This window comes from Martes martes (genome assembly GCF_963455335.1).
Source record: "Martes martes genome assembly, chromosome: 18".
NCBI classification, from domain to species: domain Eukaryota; kingdom Metazoa; phylum Chordata; class Mammalia; order Carnivora; family Mustelidae; genus Martes; species Martes martes.
This window is the reverse complement of record NC_137906.1, coordinates 15,167,190-15,186,902: the sequence shown is the minus strand read 5'-3', so window position 1 is coordinate 15,186,902 and position 19,713 is coordinate 15,167,190. Positions and strand designations below refer to the sequence as shown.

Here is a 19,713-nt window from a genome sequence, read left to right as displayed (position 1 = left end):
TTATTTATTTAGGAAATTTTTTTTTAAGTAGGCTCCATGCCCAGAACCAGCCCCAAAATGGGGCTTGAACTCATGACCCTGAGATCAAGAGACGAGCTGAGATCAGGAGTCAGACACTCGACCGACTGAACCACCCAGGTGCCCCAAAATTAAATTTATTTTTAAATTGTGGTGTAAGGCCTACCTGAAACCTGGCTAGAGGTGGTGTGGTTCAGCCTTGTCATCTGGGTCATTGATGGGGAGAACCAGGTTGAAAAATAGGGCTGTAGTTGGTCTTACACCTCCTGTTAGCTTCTGAAAACACCATTAGAAACTAACCAGAATCTCTTTCAGGTGGTTAAAAATGTGAGAACATATAAATGTAACTTTTAAAATGAGTCTGTGAGTTCTTGCACAGGGCTTCCTCAGGCTCTGGAGCTCCCCTTCTGTGCTGAGTCATGGGCTGGCACTCCTGGGTCCTCAGTGGCCTTGTCAAGAGAGCCAGCCCCACCTCCACAGTCCACTAGTAGGGGCGGAGCTGGGACCGCAGCCCAGATCCAAGGACTCCGCCCTGTCCTTAGCCGCAGGCTCTAATGTCTCTGTGTCCTGGTCCTGATCTTGGAAGTGAATGCTCAGGTATTGGCTTTAGGGCTTCTGCCCTTGGTTGTTTGTAATGGTGACCTCTGTAAACTTCAGGGATGTGGTCGCTAAGGGTGTGTCAGACACCAGTTGTAGCACAGTTGGTAGAAATTAGCGATTAGGACAGCTTTTTCCTGGGGTTTAATAACGTTGGTAATGCAGGTGTTGGAGAATATTAAGTGGGAATGAAGTTGGGAAGTTGGGGTTCTGTTAATGGGTAACTAATAGGGAATAAGAACCTAGTCCATAGTCACCTCTGGAGAATGAGGACAGTTATGGGGCATTTACAGTGTCCCCCTCCCGGGCCTTTCATGGCTGTCTGTTGAGTGAGTGCTCAGCCCACAGTTGTCAGGAGCCTTTGTGACGTGGCCGGGGTGGAGCTTGGGCCAGGAGGGGCTGTTGGTCCTCGAGGCCAGGTGCCAGGGAGGCAGGCGTGCCCCGGAGCTGTACTGGGAGGGGACGTGGCGGGGCTGCGCTTGGTTCTGCTGTCCAGCTGCCCCTGCACCTGGACTTCAGCATTGGCCGGAGTAGGCCCTGGGCGGGGATCAGGCAGGGGAGCAGGTGGACAAGCACACCGGTAATGCCATAGTGCGTAGATCTGTGCGGAGAGGTTGGCATGTGCACTCGAGTGCCATGGAAGGCTGAGGAGCGCATGTTGAAGGGTGCCTCACGGGCAAGTGGCTGGGTCTCTGAGAAGAACTGAGGAGTGTGGAAATGAGGAGTTTTGTGGTGTTTGTTGAAATTAGTAGTTAGTATTTCTGTGTTTAACTCCATAAAGAACATCCGTGGAGCCCCCAGGTGGCTCAATTATGCATCTGACCAGGCATCTCCGCTTCCGTCTTGATCTCAGACTTGTGAGCCCTGTGTTGGGCTTTGCACTGGGCGTGGAGCCCACTTAAAAAAATTTTTTTTGGACTGTTTCAAAGAAAATGGTGTGAATCAGAGTACTTTTGGTTTAGTTCCGAGAAAATAGTCATTTACACATAAATATTTTTTGTCCGTGCTGGTCTTTATTTTTAATTTTTGTTCTGTAGATTTTTCCGTAATAGGTTATGAACCATTTCACTACCATGTGTTTTTTAATTTTTTTAAGAGATTTTATTTATTTGAGAGAGAGAAAGCACGAGTGGGGAGGAGGGGGAGAGGGAGAAGCAGACTCCCCACTGAACAGGGAGTCCGATGCGGGACTCGATCCCAGGACCCCGGGATCATGACCTGAGCCAAAGGCAGAAGCTTAACGGACTGAGCCACCCAGACACCCCTGCTTATTTTTAATTTGGTGTGTGTGCGTGTGTGTGTGTGTGCGTGTGAGAGACTGTGTGAGAGAGAATATTTTTAGCCAGAGGAAAGTTTGAGTCATTCGAAAGAAATTTAGATGACAATGTGAAAAACAAAACTTTTTTTTTTTTTTTTAATTTTAATTTTTTTTTTTTAAAGTAGGCTCCACACCCAGCGTGGAACCCAACATAGGGCTGGAACTTATGTGAGATTAAGACCTGAGCTGGTATGAAGAGTTGGACACTTAACTGACTGAGCCACCCGGGCACAGCAAACCATTTTTTGTTTGTTTATTTGTTTTTTTTTTTTTTAAGATTTTATTTATTTATTTGAAAGAGAGAGACAGAGAGAGGGGAACACAGGCAGCGGTAGTGGGAAAGCGAGAAGCAGGCACCCCGCCTACCAGAGAGCCCGATGCAGGCTCAATCCCAGGACCCTGGGATCATGACCTGAGCTGAAGGCAGAGGCTTCATGACTGAGCCACCAGGCGCCCCCAGACCTTTTTTATCCTTTTTTTAAAGATTTATTTATTTATTTTCAGAGAGAGTGCATGTGCACTTTTAGGGGAAGGATGGGTCGGGGAGAGGGAGAAGGGAATCCCAAGCAGACTCCTCACCCTGAGCAGGGAGCCTGACTTGGGGGCTCGATCTCACAACCTGAACCAAAATGAAGAGTCGGACGGTTAACCAACTGTGCCACCCAGGCGCCCTAAAAAAAATTTTTTTAAGATTAAATTTTAAGTAGTCTTTATGCCAAATGTGGTTTGAGCTCAAAACCCTGAGATCGAGTCGACTGAGCCACCAAACCTTTTTAATCGCCCCAAACCTTTTTAATTAAAAGATAATCAGTGTTCTTTGGGGGCAAAATAAAAGTGTAAGCCGTGCCTTCAGCTCATGGGTCATTCAGCCTGCAGTTTTCTCGTTCGGCGGTGCATGGGCAAATGGCATCTAGAATGAGTGCTTGACCGTGGATTAGGAGGCCGTTCTATTTTATTTAATAACAATGAAAACTTAGTGCAGGAGAATGAGAACATTTTGATACCTTTAGGAATTTAAAAATACATTTTAAAAAGGGTCTGAGTCACTCCCTGGTTTTTGGAAAGTGTCCCAGTTGTCACAATTATGAGTGAGTAGTTTAGGGTTTTCCCTTTTACTCCTGTGGGTGTGTCATTCTAGGGAACTAAACAGAAGGACTTGTAACTATGAGAAATTTTGTCTCCTTTGCTTAGCCAGTAAAAGCAATGACTGTTAGTTTGTCTCACTCAAGCTGTGGTGGTGATGTTTGGGTCCCCAAGTATGTGCCCTAGGTTGGCTGCGACAGACAGGACTTGTCTGTGTGTTTCTACCCTGTTAACACCCTGCATTGCTTTTTCCCCACTTCTGCAGTATGACTTGAGGCCGTGACCATGGATTTTTCTCGGCTTCACATGTACACCCCTCCTCAGTGCGTGCCGGAGAACACTGGCTACACCTATGCCCTCAGGTGAGCGTGCTTGCATCCGTCCTTGTCCTCTGTCACCTCTCCACTCATGAATGCCAGGGAGGGCTGTCTCCTCTACGGGAGCTTCTTGCCACTTGCAGCCAAATGCTGTCTTTTGTGAAAGGGAAAATAACCACCAAGTTCCTATGGTACTGCCGCTTTAGGAGACTGCTAAACCACCATGGAGATGGTGAGGCTGTTTTGAAAACCAAACGTTCTGGTGACTCAGGGTGAGTCATTGCCAATGTCCTGTTGTAGACCCCACCCAAGTGGCTGTGGTCTCCTGGGTAAGTCTTTGTGGTTATGGGTAGGGTTTTGCGATTGGTATTAATGGCGGGATATTTGAAGTTAACAGAAATAACCTGGAAAGTGATTTGTCTTTGAGAGGAGGAGGTATCTGGAACAGAATTTGTGATGAAGCCGCAGGTCTCAGGAGTAGCACTGCCTGCAGCTCCGCATTCTGTGCTGCTTCTGACCTGATACTGAGGTCTGGGAGGCCAGGCTAGTTCACCGGGTGGGAGGGGTCACAGAGACGAGGCTGAAGCGGTTCGCAGCTTGGCCTAGTGCCAGCACAGCATTGGGCGGGACCTCCAAGGCACACGAGGAAAATGCCTTTGTAAAGTTTTCCAGTGGCTTATCTTCTAAAGGATAAAACTAGAGTAGAAACTGTAAGAAAACTGGAAGGTATTTTAGCAAAGGTACTTTTTAACTGTGTTAGTCAAACTTCACATTTGGTAATTGAGTTTTTAATTCACAGTTTTAGATTATGTCACCCTTTGACATAAGAGTCCTGAAATATTTTAGAACAAAGGGAATGGGCCGACTCAAGTAAAACTATTCCTTACTCTGTATTGTAGAATGTAAAAATAATTACTCCTGGCAACTTATTTTTAGCCTTTAGAACCTGTTTTAAATACAGGTTTTTAGAAATGCACATGTAGGTCTGCCCCTTGGGGACGTTGCCCTGTGAGTTTTAGCACTAACACCATCCCTCCCCCACCCCCCAACCTCCTTCAGGTAGACATGTGGGTGGGGGCCATGGGAGCAGAGGAGAAGTAAGCAGAGGGGTGGTTCCTTGTGCTGGGCTGCGAGCTTGGACTGTGTCTGAGGGCAGTGGGATCCAGGGAGCGGTTTGAAGCCAGGAGTGGTATGACCAGGCTTGGGCTCAGAAGCGGCTCAGAGGCTGGCAAGGTGGGTAGGGGGTTAGGGGATGGGGTCTGCTCGGAGACCAGGGCACTGGGGAGTGCTGGGCAGAGCAAGGGTGTTCAGAGCCCGGGGCTGTGGGAGGGGCAGGTCCCTGTGTGGGCCCCAGGGAGCAGATGGGGGAAGGGAGGGTGGGGAGAGCAGAGCCGTCAGCAGGAGACTCTGTAGGACTGAGGGCCAGGGTGTGGGCAGGAGGATGAGTGGCAGGCTCTGATCTGGGCATTGGTGTGGCGTGTAGGGCTGTGCTCCGGTCGCTGGGGTGAGGGGGGCAAATGGTGAGGGGGCAGCCGGTGCTGGTGGGCGGAGCACAAGGCTGAGGCTCACACGCATGACTTTCGCCTCCTGTCTTGCACTTGCGCCTCTGTATCCCCTTTGAAACCTCCCCGTCACCCAGTTCTGCTGGAAGTTGGTGGTCCCCACAGTCCCCAGCCACCTGGCCACCTTGGTGGGTCCTTCCCCTCAGTGCTGGGGACTCTGCATCCCTGGCTGACAACTGTCCAGCACTTCTTCATTGTGGTCTCCGTTGTGCACATGGAGGATCTGCCAGCATCCTGGTCATTCCACTTAATTAAAATATTTTTCTACTGTGGAGATTACCATTAGTGTAAAAGTCTGGGGGGGGCAGGAATAAGCCCTTCTGTCTTCCCCCCAGTTTCCACGCTTCTGGCACTAGGCCCCTCCCTCCCTCTCCAGTGGGGTGTTGCGAAGCACATCTCTAAAAGATGATAGTTGAAAAACAACTAGCCAAAATACTAATATCACACCAAAAGCTCCTAGTAGTTTTTAAATTTTTATTTATTTTTTAAAAGATTTTATTTATTTGGGGGCACCTGGGTGGCTCAGTGGGTTAAAGCAGGTCATGGTCCCAGGGCCCTGGGATCGAGCCCTGGATCAGCCTTTCTGCTCAGCAGGGAGCCTGCTTCCCTCTCTCCCTGCCTGCCTCTCTGCCTACTTGTGATCTCTCTCCCTGTCAAATAAATAAATAAAATCTTAAAAAAAAAAAAAAAGATTTTTTTTGACAGAGGGAACACAAGCAGGGGGAGGGGCAGAGGGAGAAGCAGGCTCCCCAGAGAGCAGAGAAGCCCCATGTGGGGCTTAATCCCAGGACCCTGAGACCATGACCTGAGCTGAAGGCAGAAGCTTCACTGACTTGAGCCCCCCAGGTGCCCCATCTCCTAATAATTTAAAACAACCCCTGGTACCTCTGTAACACACCGGAGAGTCACTGCTCAGTTTCTTGGATCTTCATCTTTGTTTTAAATCAGCAGGATTCTCACAATTTCCCTGAGTGTTTGCCTCTGAGGTTCTCCTCTGTGTGTTCCTGTGAGCTGGTGGTTAGACGCAGAGGTTTGATCAGTGCTGGGCTTGTGTGTGCGTTGGCAGGACGACACCCTTCCTTCCTAGCAGGGGGGCCTGGCATCTGGTTTGGTGTCCCTGAGGAGCCCCCAGCTCTGCACATGATGGGGATGCAGCTGTGGGGACACTGACTTGGGCAGGAGGCCGAGGTTCTCAGAGGCCTGCCCCCCGACCCCTGCAGAGACAAGGAGACCCCTGCTCATGTGGCAGCCCACACTGGAGGCAGCGGTCTGACTGCCACCCTGTGCTACCATGGTCTCTGCCACGGAGACCATGAGGCCAGAGTGTGTCGAGGAGGGTCCCGAGGACAGGGCTGCACCTGGGAATGCAGCCCCCTGGGAGTTTGTGCACAGACGCAACCTGAACACAGCAGCGGGGGCAGGAGTTGGAATGAAATGCGTCGAGTGAGTGTAGACAACTTTTTTTTTTTTTTAAGATTTTATTTATTGATTGATAGAGATCACAAGTAGGCAGAGGCAGGCAGAGAGAGGGAGGGGGAAGCAGGCTCCCCGCCGAGCAGAGAGCCCGATGCGGGGCTCGATCCCAGGACCCTGAGATCATGACCTGAGCCAAAGGCAGAGGCTTAACCCACTGAGCCACCCAGGTGCCCCAGTGTAGACAACTTTTTAGCCAGTGTGGCTGGTTAGAGGAGGAGAAAGGGCCGGCCCTGTTGACGTTTGTTTTTTCTGGCACTGTGGGCACAGATGGGAGGGTGTCTACACGCTGATGGTTGGGGGCCACACATAGGTTGCAGGGGAGGGAAGAGGCACCAGACAGAGGAAGCTAGCCCGGAGTGCACAGATGGCCGTTGGAATGGCGTGTCTGCTATTGTGGGGAAGGAAGAGGAAAGGGCCACAGGAATGGGGGTCATTCCATAGGCTCCGCCTGAGAGGGGCTGATTTTCTGGGGAGTAGGAGGGGCAAGCCCTTCTGCACCCTAGAGCCAGAGGTGGGGTGAGGCGGGAGCACCCTGCTGTGGTTCCCAGGGGTTGGCAGCTGTCTAGTACAGCGATACAGCTGGGTTGGTCCCGGGGTCCCCGCTGCTGGGACCAAGAGGCCAACGGGCTTGGCGATAATCCCGTCAGAACCCAAGTGAGGCTGCAGGACCCTTGCAGCAAAAGATCCCAAATGGCGGGTGATGGATGGTTGGCTCAGGGGCGGCTGCAGGGCTCATATAGAGAAGAAGAACTGGGACCCATGGGGGTTGGGGCAGGTTCCTGTATGGGACTTGCTCTGCGCCATCCCCCTGCCCAGTGGCTGAGCTGCTCTGTGATGATGTTGCAGCTCTGCACAGCCCTGGAGGGGGTTTGCACCACCAGCCGCCTGGCACTGGCCGGCCTCTACAGCTCGTGGCTTCCGCCTGTGGTACATTGTTCTTTAGTCTTTTAATTAGAAGTGCATCTAAATAAATGACATTTCTAAAAGAAAATTTAATTGATAAGGGACCCAAACTCCACTCTGCTCTGAGGGATTAGGTGTGTCATTATCTCTGGGGTCTCTGGACTCGTCGTATATACTAGTTATAATAATGGGCTGTGACATGACGCTGGCTGAGGGGCTGGTTGGGCTGGGTGCCTGGTAGCTCACATCTCCTGCAGATGTTTGCACCTTTCTGCCCAGCTCTGGGCCCGTCTGTCTGCAGAAACCTTGTAGGAATGATGGTTGGGATCCCAGCCTAGGGCAGAAGGGCGCTCCTGGCTGGTGTGGCCCTGGGACCGCAGCCCTGGCATGCATCCAGAAGGCACCATGTAAGCACGGAGACCCAGACCAAGTGGCCTGTGTTAGCCCTGTCTCCAGGGAAAGGTGACCCCACAGGTGGGTCCAGACTCAGAACCTGGAATGGCTGCTCCCTCCTTCCCTCCCTCCCTCTGAGCCCTCCTGCTTTGGAATTCAGTGTGTCCACCTCAGACTGAAAGGGCCTGAGGCCCCATCTGCTTTCTGCTCCAAAGGTAACCACAGTGAGCAGTTTGAAGGCGCCTTCCTGATCTCTTCTGTGCCTTTCCCTACCTGTGTGTGTATATGACTGTGGGCTTCTGGTTTTTTTTAAGGGGATAGACCATTCTTTTTTTTTTTTTTTTAAGATTTTTTTTTTTATTTGGGAGAGAAAATGTGTGTGCACTCATGAATTGGGGGAGGAGCAGAGGGAGAGGGAGAGGCAGATTCCCCGCTGAGCAAGGAGTGTGAGACAGGACTGGATCCCAGGACCAGCCACGACCTGAGTCAGAGGCAGTTGCCCAACTGACTGAGCCACCCAGGGGTCCCTCTCTTTTTTGTTTTTTGTTTTAAGTATGCTCTAGGCCTAGTGTGGGGCTTGAACTCACAACCTGGAGATCAAGCGTGGCATGATCCGCCAAGTAAACGTCCCGTGTGCTTCTGTTTTATAGTTTGTTATAACATAAATAGGATGATACTAGCGTCTTTTCCTTTTCTGTTTAACAGTATGTACAGATCTCTCATGATGATGTTACAGAATTTAGGCAGATGTATCCTGGTTCATTTAATTGTTTCCTTGCTGGTGGACAGTTCCCAGTTGTCTGCTGTTGTAACACTCCTGTATTTGCTTCTTCCAGGCCCTTCTAATCACACTGACAGGGTTTAGAACACCCTTTTGATGGCCAAGGCATTCCAGGTTCTGTGTTGGAATCCTGGGCCCCCGTCTGGATAGCAGTGTCTCAGGCTGGGGCCTCCAGAGCCCGTGGGCTGGGCTGCATCCTGTCAGCTCGCTCACCTTCTACCTAGTTCCGTGTTGGTCTAGAGTGGCCAGAGTCACACCTGTTTTGGGGCTTGGACAGAGGTGAATGGACTTGGATATCATTGTCTTCTGATGTTCAGGTTTTTCATAAATGGCTGTCCTTGGATGTAGAGGAAGAGTGTGCTGGGGGAGGGGACTGGTCCAGAGTTACACAGTAAATTCTGACTGGAAAGAAGAGAATTTTCTGGGGCAACTGGGTGGCTCGGTGGGTTGAGGCCCCTGCCTTCGGCTCGGGTCATGATCTCGGGGTCCTGGGATCGAGCCCCGCATTGGGCTCTCTGCTCAGCGGGTAGCCTGCTTCCCTTCCTCTCTCTCTGCCTCCCTCTCTGCCTACTTGTGATCTCTGTCAAATAAATAAAATCTTTAAAAAAGAAAAAAAAAAGAATTTTCTTAAACTAAGATTGTACTTATATAAAATATTTTTGGAAGAAGCGTATAACTCATACTTTAGATTATACTCAAGTTCTGCTTCCGTCCTTGCCGAGTGCTCAGCATGGGTGAGTGTGGTATGTCTGAGCCCCTGCCCCGGCCTCTGGTGAGAGTGAGGAAGGGGCTCTTCGAGACCCCTCAGTGCATGTGGTGGGTGGGAGCAGCTGGTGTTTACTTATTGCTGGCTTGCTTGAAGAGTTTTTAGTATCAGATCTAATATATTTATAGTGAACGTGATTCTGAAAATACTTTCATATAATATAAAACATAAGACAAACTTGTCCTTAGCTTGCTTCCTTTGCTTGAGAGCCTTGTGCTTTCTGCTGGTTTCTAGATGCTCAGCCCAGCCTGCTCTCCTGAGCGGGGCTGTTGTCCCGCTGCTTCCTGGATGCCTCCCTGTGGGTAAACAGGCCTGCAGGACAGGGGCCCCCTTCCAGTGGGGTAGGCAGCCCCTCCTCAGCCTCCAAGCTTGTCTCTTGCCTGCTTTGCTGCCCTCTTTGGCCAGGAAACCCTCAGCCCATGCTCCTCTGCTCACGGCACCGTCTCTGCCGAGCGTGGCTCATCTCCAGCTGTAAGCGTGGGGTGCTCACTGGCGGGGACCTCGCAGTCATCGGCGGGATGGTCTGGGCAGATCAGGAAGTACACTTCCCCTCCCAGGGGAGGCACAGGATAGATGCTTAGTTAAGGCGTCTCGATTTGGAAGAACTTTCTAATAGCACAAAAGTATGCATCTTTTAGTTGGAGATGATTATGTACAGGGGTATTGAAGTGACTTTGTGACCAGCTTGTGTCTGGCTTTCTGGTGAGTTAGACACAAACTAGTGTCACGCACTGCACAGCATCCTGCTGCTTTTCTCCCTGTGGGGTTAGCAGTCCGTGGTCACCATGTCCTTAACTGCTCTGGCAGGCATAGAGTCTGCTAGTAAATGCATTCTGACTCTTTAAGGATGTTGACGTAGTTCCAGGTGGAGGTTCTCATGAGCACGTCCTCACGCAGGTTAGGGTTAGCTCTAGACTGAGATATTTGGGTGCTTGGGGCCTTGATCCCATAGATGGTGTGGCCAGAGCGCATCTGTGGTGAGCATCAGTTGTCCGCCGATTTGGGTGACTTCTGCTTTGTAGAAAAGTCTTCACACAGTGAAATGGCTATTTTTAGAATCTGCAGTAGATCGGTACCCATTGTGTTCATTCTTTGGTGAGGATGTTTCAGAATTGGCTGTCTGCATTCTTCATCTCTGACCATGTTTTTCCTTCTAGTTCAAGCTACTCTTCTGATGCGCTGGCTTTCGAGACTGAGCACAGACTGGACCCCGTGTTCGATTCTCCAAGAATGTCCCGCCGTAGTCTGCGGCTGGTCACCACCACATGTGCCGTGGAGGACGGCCAGGCTGGGGATGCTCACTCCTGCATCAGTAGCGCTGTGTCCCTGAAGGACCGCGCGGCCAGGTGAGCGCTGCTTCCCGTGTCCCCTGACATGCTTGAACGCTGTGTGAGCCGAGTGAGCAAGCTTTCGGGTCCATGAAACCACACTCTTGTGTCTAAGGCTGTGTGTGTGCACATGCACACTCACGCCTGAAGTCGTAGCCCTTCTTCGGGACAGTGTGGCTTGTCTGGTGCTTGTGCAGGCTAAGGTTGCTGGCTCATGGGCTCTTTGCACCGACAGCCGGCCTCCAGCGTCATCCACGGGGGCTTGCCTTACCAGACGGTCGCGTGGCGCTGAGCTCTGCATCGTTAACACTTGGTCTATTGATTGAAATCTGTGTGACCTAACAGGCGCATCCATGAGGTTTAGCTGTTCACCTCTGATCGTGATTGCGTTCCCTTGATTTCTGAGCTCTCCATGTGCCTGTCACACGTGCATACCCAGGAAGACGCAGTGTGCAAAGTCTTTGTGCCATTTCAAGATAATGTTCTGTTGCCCATGTAAGAATGATGAGTTTCTTACATGAGCAACAGAAAAAATGAGTTTCTTTCTGTGCCTGTGCAGGTGTGTGTTTGTGTGAGCACAGGTGTGTGGGTGTATGAGTTTCCCGTCTGAATGGTCATCTTACGCTCAGACTGGGGCAGTCCCTGTGAAGACAGTGGTGGAAGGCCAGCTTGCAGCCGGGCCGGGCGCTGGCAGCCGAGGCCGCGTGTGCCGCACACTCACTGGGTTATGCAGAGCACAGGAGAACGGGACCGCACCTCCGCACCTCCACGGACCCGTGCTGGAGGGCCCCAATGACTCCCTGTGGGCACCCTAGCGAGGCTGTTGTCTGCCCCGGGGCAAGGCCCTAGGCGGTGTCCCGGCAAGGCATACTCAGGTTAAGAGCACGGGGCTGTGCCCTGGCTCACTCCCTCGAGGAAAGAGTCGTCGTCTTGTCCAGCCTGGTGCCGACACTCATGAAGTTTGTCTTCAGCGGTTTTGTTGTCTGTGCTGAGTACGGGTACACAGAATGAGGTTGCTGCCTTTCCATGCTGTCCTTAATGCTGTTCCATCTTGACCAGTGAGTGAGAAATTAAGCGGGGTGTCTGTGTGCACACGCTTGTTCTGGAAAGGGGAGGGGCTAAATTTATAAATCATAATTTTTATTTTAACTTCTTTTTATTAGGTTATTTTAAGTTTTAACCACTTTTGGGTCGTGAGGCCCAAAATAATCTGAAAACTGTCTTGTGTGTACAATTTTAGAAGCCGCTCTGACACCAGCTTCAGGATTCCTGTGTTAGATCAATGGGTGTTTCATTACAGCAGAGAAGACAGAAGAAAATGGCCTTAAAAATACTGTGTTTGTTTTTAGAGATAATTGTGTTGGTGAAATAGAATTCTTTTGTATTTACTGTAGGAGAGAAGTCTATAAACTTGTTCCTTTTCTTCTTTTCTTCTTAGAACAGTAAAACAGCGCAGGAGTGCAAGCAAGCCAGCTCTTAGTATAAACCATAGCTCGAGGAAGGCCGTGTCCTGTGCCGCAGGCCAGAGTGTTGCTAGCACGCTGTCAGGGGCCTGCCTGCGGCCTCCCGTGCTGGACGAGTCTCTGATCCGTGAACAGACCAAAGTGGACCACTTCTGGGGTGAGTGGGTGTGTGTGCAGGTGTATGTGAGTGCTGGTGTGTGCAGGTGCGTGAGTGTGTGTGTGTGTGTGTGCAAGTGCCTTTGTGTGGGTGCATGTGAGTGTAGGTGTGTGCAGGTGTATGTGAGCATAGTTGTATGCAGGTGCGTGTGTGTGTGTGCAAGTGCCTGTGCAGGTGTGTGTACATGTGTGTGTGAACACAGGCATGTGCAAGTGCCTGTGCAGGTGTGTGCAGGTGCTTGTGCATGTGCAAGTGTCTGTGTGCAGGTGTGTGTCTGTGCAGGTGCGTGTGAGCACAGGTGCTTGTGCATGTGCAAGTGTCTGTGTGCAGATGGGCATGTGTAGCAGGGGGTGTGTGCAGGTGCTTATGAATGCAGGTGTGTGTGAGTGCCTGTGCAGGTGTGTTTTTTGTGAGCGCAGGTGTGTGTACCTGTGCAGCGGGGGGCATGTGCAGGTGCAGTTGTGTGCCTGTGCAAGTGTGTGTGTGCAGCTGGATATGCGTGTGCTTGCCGGTGTGTGTAGGTGCATGTGAGCACAGGCGTGTGTATGTGTGGAGGTGTGTGGAGGCGATCTCTGGAGATGTGCTTTTATCTTGAATCAGAAGATGGTGCCTATGTATATCTCAAGGAGTTTCCATTAGTTGTAGGCATTTCAGGAAATAAATCTTGACTGTTGCCAAAATGCTGATTATTAATCATTGTAACTTTTTGTGTATTTGGGCTTTGTTGTGATAATTGGAGCTCATAAGCAAACATACATGTGTGTGTGTTTTAGGTCTTGACGACGATGGAGATCTTAAAGGTAACTATTTTAGTCCTTTTTTTCTACCCACTTTTCAAGATGGAAGTTTCTTTTTTAGGTGTCTCCAGATGGTGATACACTGGTTTCCTCTACTTTTTTGTGAACTTTAGGTGGAAATAAAGCTGCCACTCAGGGAAACGGGGACCTGGCAGCAGAAGGCATCAGAAGCAACGGCTACACATGCAGTGACTGCCTCCTGCTGTCCGAGCGCAAGGACACGCTCACTGTGCACTCAGCCCCCCATGGGCCGTCGCCGAGGCTGTACTCAAGGAACATGAGTCAGAAACAGGAGTCTGTCTCTATGAAAGGTTAGAAAAAGATTTCATGTCCAAAGATTTCTACTTTTTTTTTTATAAACTTGGTTTTATAGGGCTCTTGACATCTTTACTGTTTCCTGTCATTGCTTGAACTCAAAATTGTCTGATAAAATGTTTTCTTTTTTTTTTTTTTAAGATTTTATTAATTCATTTGAGAGAGAGAGAGAGCATGCACACAAGCAGGCAGGGTGGCAGGCAGAGGGAGAGAGAGAAGCAGGCTTGCCGCCAAGCAAGGAGCCTGAGGTGGGACTCCATCCCAGGACCCCGGGATCATGACCTGAGCTGAAGGCAGCCACTCAACTGATTGAGCCACCCAGGCGTCCCTGTCTGATAAAAATTTAAGAAATATACCAAAAATGAACTTTGTTCCTGTTTATCTATCCTCTTTGAATTTAAAATTTTTTTTGTTCATAGTTTTGTGCCTGGAATGTCTGAAGTTCTGTGAATTTGAGCTTCGGGTGAGCAGAGGTAGACTCTCCTTCAGGGAATCCTGGTGGCAGTGTGTGGCCACTTTGTTTTCCCACAGGGTCATGGATGCTCCCATGAGTGGGAGGAACAGTTTGGTGGTGGTTAATGCCCATGACATGAGGAGCATGTGGTCTCTCTGGTTACATAAGAGTCCGTGAGCTCAGGGTTCCTCAGGAGTGTGTGGTGCTATCATGGGGAGTCCTCATGTACCTGTGGCCTGTGTGCCCGTGGCCTGTTCACTAGCCGCGGTGGGCTTCAAGGCCTGGCTGCACTTGCTTGAACAGAGAGGCCCTCGGAGGTGGCTCCAGATCCACTGGGGCTGCCACAGCTTTTCTAGGCAGGCCTGTGGGCCGTCCCCCTGGGCTGGGTGCTCGCTGCCTCTCCTCTTTGCCTGGGTCCCCGGGTAGAGCATAGCAGCAGATCCCCATCCAGGTTCTGTTGCACGGCCAAGACATACCTGCTTGCTTGGGCACTCACGCTTGTCCATGACTCCCTGCCCTGTGATCATGGAAAAGCCAGGGAGCCCTGGTTGCCTTGTCTTCATCCCCCTGTCTGTTTAAGCCAGTCTGCTTGGTCAGGCTCAAGGGCATAGTCAGGTGGGCAGGAATCCAAAAGGGCGGACCTGTTGTCTGTCACTGTGTTCCTGGCTGTGTCCTCCACATGAGGGCATTCAGTGTTTTTCAGATGACTGTTTCGACGTCATGCAGGACGGTACCAGGACTAAGAGTTATTTCCATCTTAGTGTCTCATCCTTGTGGCTCAGGTTTCTGGTTCTTCTACTTTGGGTTATTGACACGTTGGCATTAATAGATCAAAACAGGGAGGCGGGAAGGGGAGGGGGCAGAGTTGGCCTGAGGAATCCGTTCCTTGCACCTTCTGGATTATGGCGGCCAGCATCGCAGAGCCCTCTCCGGCTCTTCCTGGCCTGCGCCCCAGCCCTGCAGTCTTGCTGCTCTCCGTATCTCCTATACTTCTTAAAAGCTCACTGGTAAGTGATGGAGCTGGAACCTGGAGCCAGGCGTCAGGCCTCCAGGGTGCTCTCCCCGAGGCGCCGTGCCGCCTCCTGAGTGCTAACCATCTGGGTGGAGCCCAGCACCCGACTGCACTGTGTGCCGCTGTCAAACATACCATGTGTCTGGCTTTATGGAGGCTGTGTTTTGAAGCATGCTGTCACCAAGAGGAAGATAGTAAAAGCATGTTCCACCAGCCATAACTTCGTGCAATATCTGCTCAAGTGAGCATGTGTAGAAATACTCCTTGCTTCCCTGCGGCCTCTCGCTTGCATCTGGTAGAGGTCACCTCTGTTTATTGCCAACAGCCAACTGTCTTCATCCTGAGGCTGTGGGTGGGCGTTGATGGTCTGAGCTCAGTCAGCTCAGATGCAATGGGCCAGGTGTGGTTTTGGAAGTAGTCTCTGGAAGTCTCTTCTACTTTTTTGCTTGAATTGGTCTTGATTTTTTTTTTAAGATTTTATTTTATTTATTTGACAGAGAAAGAGAGCGAGAGAGAGAACACAAGCAGGGGGAGTGAGAGAGAAGCAGGATTTCTGCCGAGCAGGGAGCCCAATGTGGGGCTTGATCCCAGGAGCCTGGGATCATGATCTGAGCCGAAGGCAGATGCTTAATGACTGAACTACCCAGGGACCCCCCCGTCTTGAATGTTCTTGAGGGGAAAACAAGCTATATTTTTATCTACTTTGGGCCTCTGTGCTTATCCCCTTCCTTGCTGTTTTAAATTATAATAATGATTACAATCAGCACTAATTTAAAAACCTCTGTTCCTAATTATTTGGGTAAAGCGTTTATCAAAGACCATTTGGAAATCCCAGACATGCACAAGGAAGAAAATTAAAGTCGCCTGTAACCTCCCACCCAGAGGGGAGGCTGGGTCCAGCCAGCTTTCCCCTGTTGCCTGTGGAGACCGTACTGCGTGAATTGTCATGTTACTGCAGTTACTGAAAATACATACAAGTCTTCTCGAGCATGAATTAATACCCGACACATTTTCTGTCTTCATTTTTGTTTTTACGTATTGTTCTGGTTGTATAGTCTTGGAATAGTACAGATAGAAGAGGTTCCTTCCCCTTGTCCTTCCTCTATCCCTATCTGGTCTCCCTTCTAGAAGGAAGTGGTGCTAAGAGTAGGAGATCACAGCGAATTCTTCTGCTTCTTAAAATGATGTAAAATGCACCTAACATAAAATTAGCTGTTAAGCGTCTTAAAGTATATGATTCACTGGCATTTTTAGTACATTCACAATGTGCGACTACCTCCTCCATTTTGCTTTTGTGCACTTATAGAAATATGTCATTTGTTTTGTTTAAACGCCAGCATGGTGTGGATATGATTTTGCAGCTTTGTGTTCTGTGCCTGTTCAGGTGGACTTTTTTTTTTTTAAGATTTTATTTATTTATTTGACAGAGATCATAAGTAGGCAGAGAGGCAGGCAGAGAGAGAAGGGGAAGCTCAGCAGGGAGCCTGATGCGAGGCTCTATCCCAGGACCTGAAACCATGACCTGAGCTGAAGGCAGAGGCTTAACCCACTGAGCCACCCAGGCGCCCTGGGTGGACTTGATTCTTTCCGATGCTTACCTAACACTGCCTTTATGGTTGTATCAGAGTGTATTTAATCAGTGTCTGTCTAGATGGACATTCACGTTCTTTCTGTTTGTATGTCATTGAAGATTTTATTTATTTGAGAGAGTGAGTGAGCGTGCTGGCGTACACGTGCATGAGCAGGGGGAGGGGCACAAAGAGAGAGTGAGTCTCGGACAGACTCTGCGCTGAACTCAGAGCCTGACACAGGGACCCAGTCTCATGACCCTGAGATCATGACCTGAAGTCATGATCTTGAGCTGAAGTCAAGAGTCGAATGCTTCACTAGCTGAGCCACCCAGGCACCCCTCTGAATGCTTCTGGAAACAGTGCTCCCCAGGTGTGTCCCTTGTGTGTATGTATTCGTATACGTGGGCAAACCCTTCTCTGTGGTAGACAGACTGGAGAGAGAATGGATGTGTTCGTGCTCTTGGACCCACTTGAGCCATATGGTTTGAGTCCTCAGCCTTTCGAGGTTCGGGTGAAATGCAGCCGTGATAGGACGTGAATTTCTGGTGCCCATCCAGAAGACTTTTTAAAAGACTTGGAAGTCTTTTCCTTGGGACATCCAGCAGTGCTCTACAGGAGAGCAGGGGACCGATGGGTTGTCCGCATGCGGACAGAGTGGGTTCCTCTTGGGAAGCATGGAAAGCTGGGCCCTTGGGGCCTTCCCAGGCCTCATAGGGAGGCACCCAGGAAATGAGAAATGGAAAAAACAGTCCGTGTCCTCTGTCTTGCCTGTGGCAGGTCTGAACTTACACCTTCTGTTGGCTGTAGCTTAGAAAGGAGAGAGGCCACGGCTTTGACATGATTTTTTTTTTTTTTTTTTTTTGAGGAAAAATTGTCATTCGTCTTGGTGGCTTAGAGCCACTTGTGGCTCATGGAACCAGCCTCAGGCTTTGGAATAATGGGACTCGTGCCCATCTCCTTTGGGCGCACGGAGGAGTCCGGCGTTCCCATCCCACCATGCGTGGCTGCAGCTGGAGCCGGCAGGCTGCCTGGACGTGGCTGTGGGCTTGGGGAGGCAGCTGTGCATGCGCTCTTCCTGTGCCAGGCAGCCCCAACAGCCCCGCTCCCCCAAAGGAACTGTAGCCAGCAGTTAAGGAATATTTAAAAAGTAGTTCTAGTCTGCACCTTCTAAGTAAAAGTCACTGCTGGGGACAGAGAAGTTCTTGTGCAATTCCATTTTAAGTGGACTCCCGCTGGCCTCCCAGAAGCCAGAGCCCAGTGGACTTGCCCCGTGGCGGCGTGAGCATCCTCACCCTGTGCTCTGCTGGATCCTGGTGTGCTCGTGCTGCCCATATTTTGTCGGCTCCTTGGGTAAGAGGTGGAATTGCAGTGTGTGTGATTATCAGTGGGATGGACCTCAGGTCACCTCTTCACAAGCGTTTCCTGTGTTCCCGGAGCATCGCGGTCGGGCAACAGTCTCGGTGCTGCTGCCGGCGGGGTCGGCTCGCCGCCGTTCCACGGGCATTTCAGTGTGGTGCTCCAATCGCCGGTGGCTACCAAGTAGGCAGTTTGAAAAAGGAAACATGAAAAAACTCATTTCTTTAAAATCCCTCCCACCCCTACTTCACTGGTTCCGGCCGGCCGCACACCAGACATCCTGACCTCATGCGGGGTTTCCCAAACCAGGAGAGGATGTGGACGGGTCTCAGAAGCGCTTCTGGGTCTACACTTGATGGAATAAAAACTTCTAGCAACTGTAACTTGTAGACTCTCACTTTACCCATTTTAGGTTAACAGAGGAAAAGTTGTCAGGGATCCTGTGGTGTCTTCTGAAGCCGCAGGCACTAATGACAGATATTAGAGGATAGCGGGTCCCGTGATGGCCCGGCTCCTCGCAGAGGCTTATGCCACTGGTTGCAGATAGATGCTCTAGCAGATGTCCCTGAAGCTGCTGGACATGTCTGGGGGTCCTTTCCTGTCAGGTGACAGAGGACGGTGGGTGGGTGGTGAGCAGGTATCTAGGCTTTGGAGTGTGTGTGAGCAGGATTGGGGTGCAGTCACCTCATGCAGGCTCTTCCGTGCAGGCTCACCTGTGACCGAGACGTGGCGTGCGGCTCTCAGTGTGGGGCTGCTGTGCAGCTCGGCCTCTGTCAGGAGGTGACATGTGTCCTTATAGCTCCTCCCAGGTTGTCATCTCTGATGAACGTGTGAAAAGTTGGTTCTGTTTTGCCCAAAGTGAATGATTTGGCTATCTGACTTTTCAGGGGGAGGAAGTGTTGACTTTTTGGGAAGAAATAACTGTGTTCACGGTTTTTCAATAGGCGGTGCCCCTTTCCACACGGATAGGATTTTGTGGCTGGCCAAGAACACTTCGTCATCCTTGTCATCATTCTTAGTCCAGCTTTTTCGAGTGGTTTTAATGAAGCTCAATTATGAATCAGAAAATTACAAATTGAAAAATTACGAATCAAAAGAACATGAATCAAAAAGCTATAAATCAAAAAGCCATGAATCAAAAGGTATTTAAATCATTTTTTTCCTCTTTTTTCCACCTAATAATGCTTTCAAGGTGGAAAAAACACTCCTTTCCCAGCGTGGTGCTTCCTCTACGTCTCTCCTCTTGTGCTCTTATGCGGATGTTCTCGTGACGCTTTGCTGGGGTCTTCCTGTGAGGAGCTGATGGAGGTTTCCATGCTCTTGTACTGGTTCCACTTTCTGAAAGGGGAATGGTGCTTCAGCACTTTTAAAGTCATTTTTTAAAAACTAAACGTACTCAAGTTTTGATTTTTATGACCTCTTTAAAGCAGAAACCATTTATTATGAGTGGCATTTAGAATGTAGTTGTTGGCAGCCATTCCTAAGCGGGCCTGTCTCAGTGTTGCGTTGGCTGTTTGGGCCTTGTTCGGCCGGGTGGGGCTTGAAGCTCCCTCCCCCCGCAGCCTGGCCTGCCACCTGCACTGCCCCACCATGCCTCACCTGTGCACGGGAGCCGGCAGCCATCAGCCTGGCACGCGCCCTCTCGGACCGTGTGGCCCCGTCGGTGCCCGGGATGCATCAGAACCCCACCTGGACAAGGGTCTCTGAGCCTGTTTTGCGTGTGTTGCAGCTCATTCCAGTCACTGTGGGACAGTGCATGTAGGAGGGCTTCTCAGAGAGGACGGCCACCTCAGTGTGACAGGGGAGTCCTTGTGTAAGTATGGCTTCACGGTGCGGGGGCTCCCACAGGGGGCGGTGTGGGGCTGCCGACGCGGACCGGGCACCCCCTTGTTCGTGTACACTTGTAGGGGCCAGGAGCCTCCAGATTGCATTTGCTTAGATTGTTTTCTTTTTGTGTGTAATTTCCTAATTTTCTCCAACTGACATTGTTGTGCACAGTTCCGATGGACCAGGTTTGCATCATAATTTGTCAAATTAACTGCTTGT

The 19,713-nt window shown here is 50.4% G+C and overlaps 1 protein-coding gene across 7 annotated transcripts in view; it reads left to right on the top strand.

Moving 5' to 3' along the window:
* Positions 1 to 19,713, top strand: part of SUN1 (Sad1 and UNC84 domain containing 1) — a 51,468-nt gene that overhangs the window by 10,715 nt on the left and 21,040 nt on the right. For 3 of the 7 annotated variants that reach the window (XM_080830224.1, XM_080830221.1, XM_080830222.1), the window contains 7 exons: positions 3,282 to 3,378; positions 10,372 to 10,560; positions 11,981 to 12,162; positions 12,936 to 12,962; positions 13,073 to 13,270; positions 18,612 to 18,809; positions 19,397 to 19,480. In XM_080830224.1, the coding sequence (XP_080686350.1) occupies positions 3,302 to 3,378; positions 10,372 to 10,560; positions 11,981 to 12,162; positions 12,936 to 12,962; positions 13,073 to 13,270; positions 18,612 to 18,809; positions 19,397 to 19,480 (955 nt within the window). In that variant the 5' untranslated portion in view covers positions 3,282 to 3,301. Of the gene's footprint in view, positions 1 to 532; positions 616 to 3,281; positions 3,379 to 10,371; positions 10,561 to 11,980; positions 12,163 to 12,935; positions 12,963 to 13,072; positions 13,271 to 18,611; positions 18,810 to 19,396; positions 19,481 to 19,713 lie in introns of those variants that run through there. The other 4 variants (XM_080830223.1, XM_080830226.1, XM_080830225.1 and 1 more) reach the window with 4 other exon arrangements.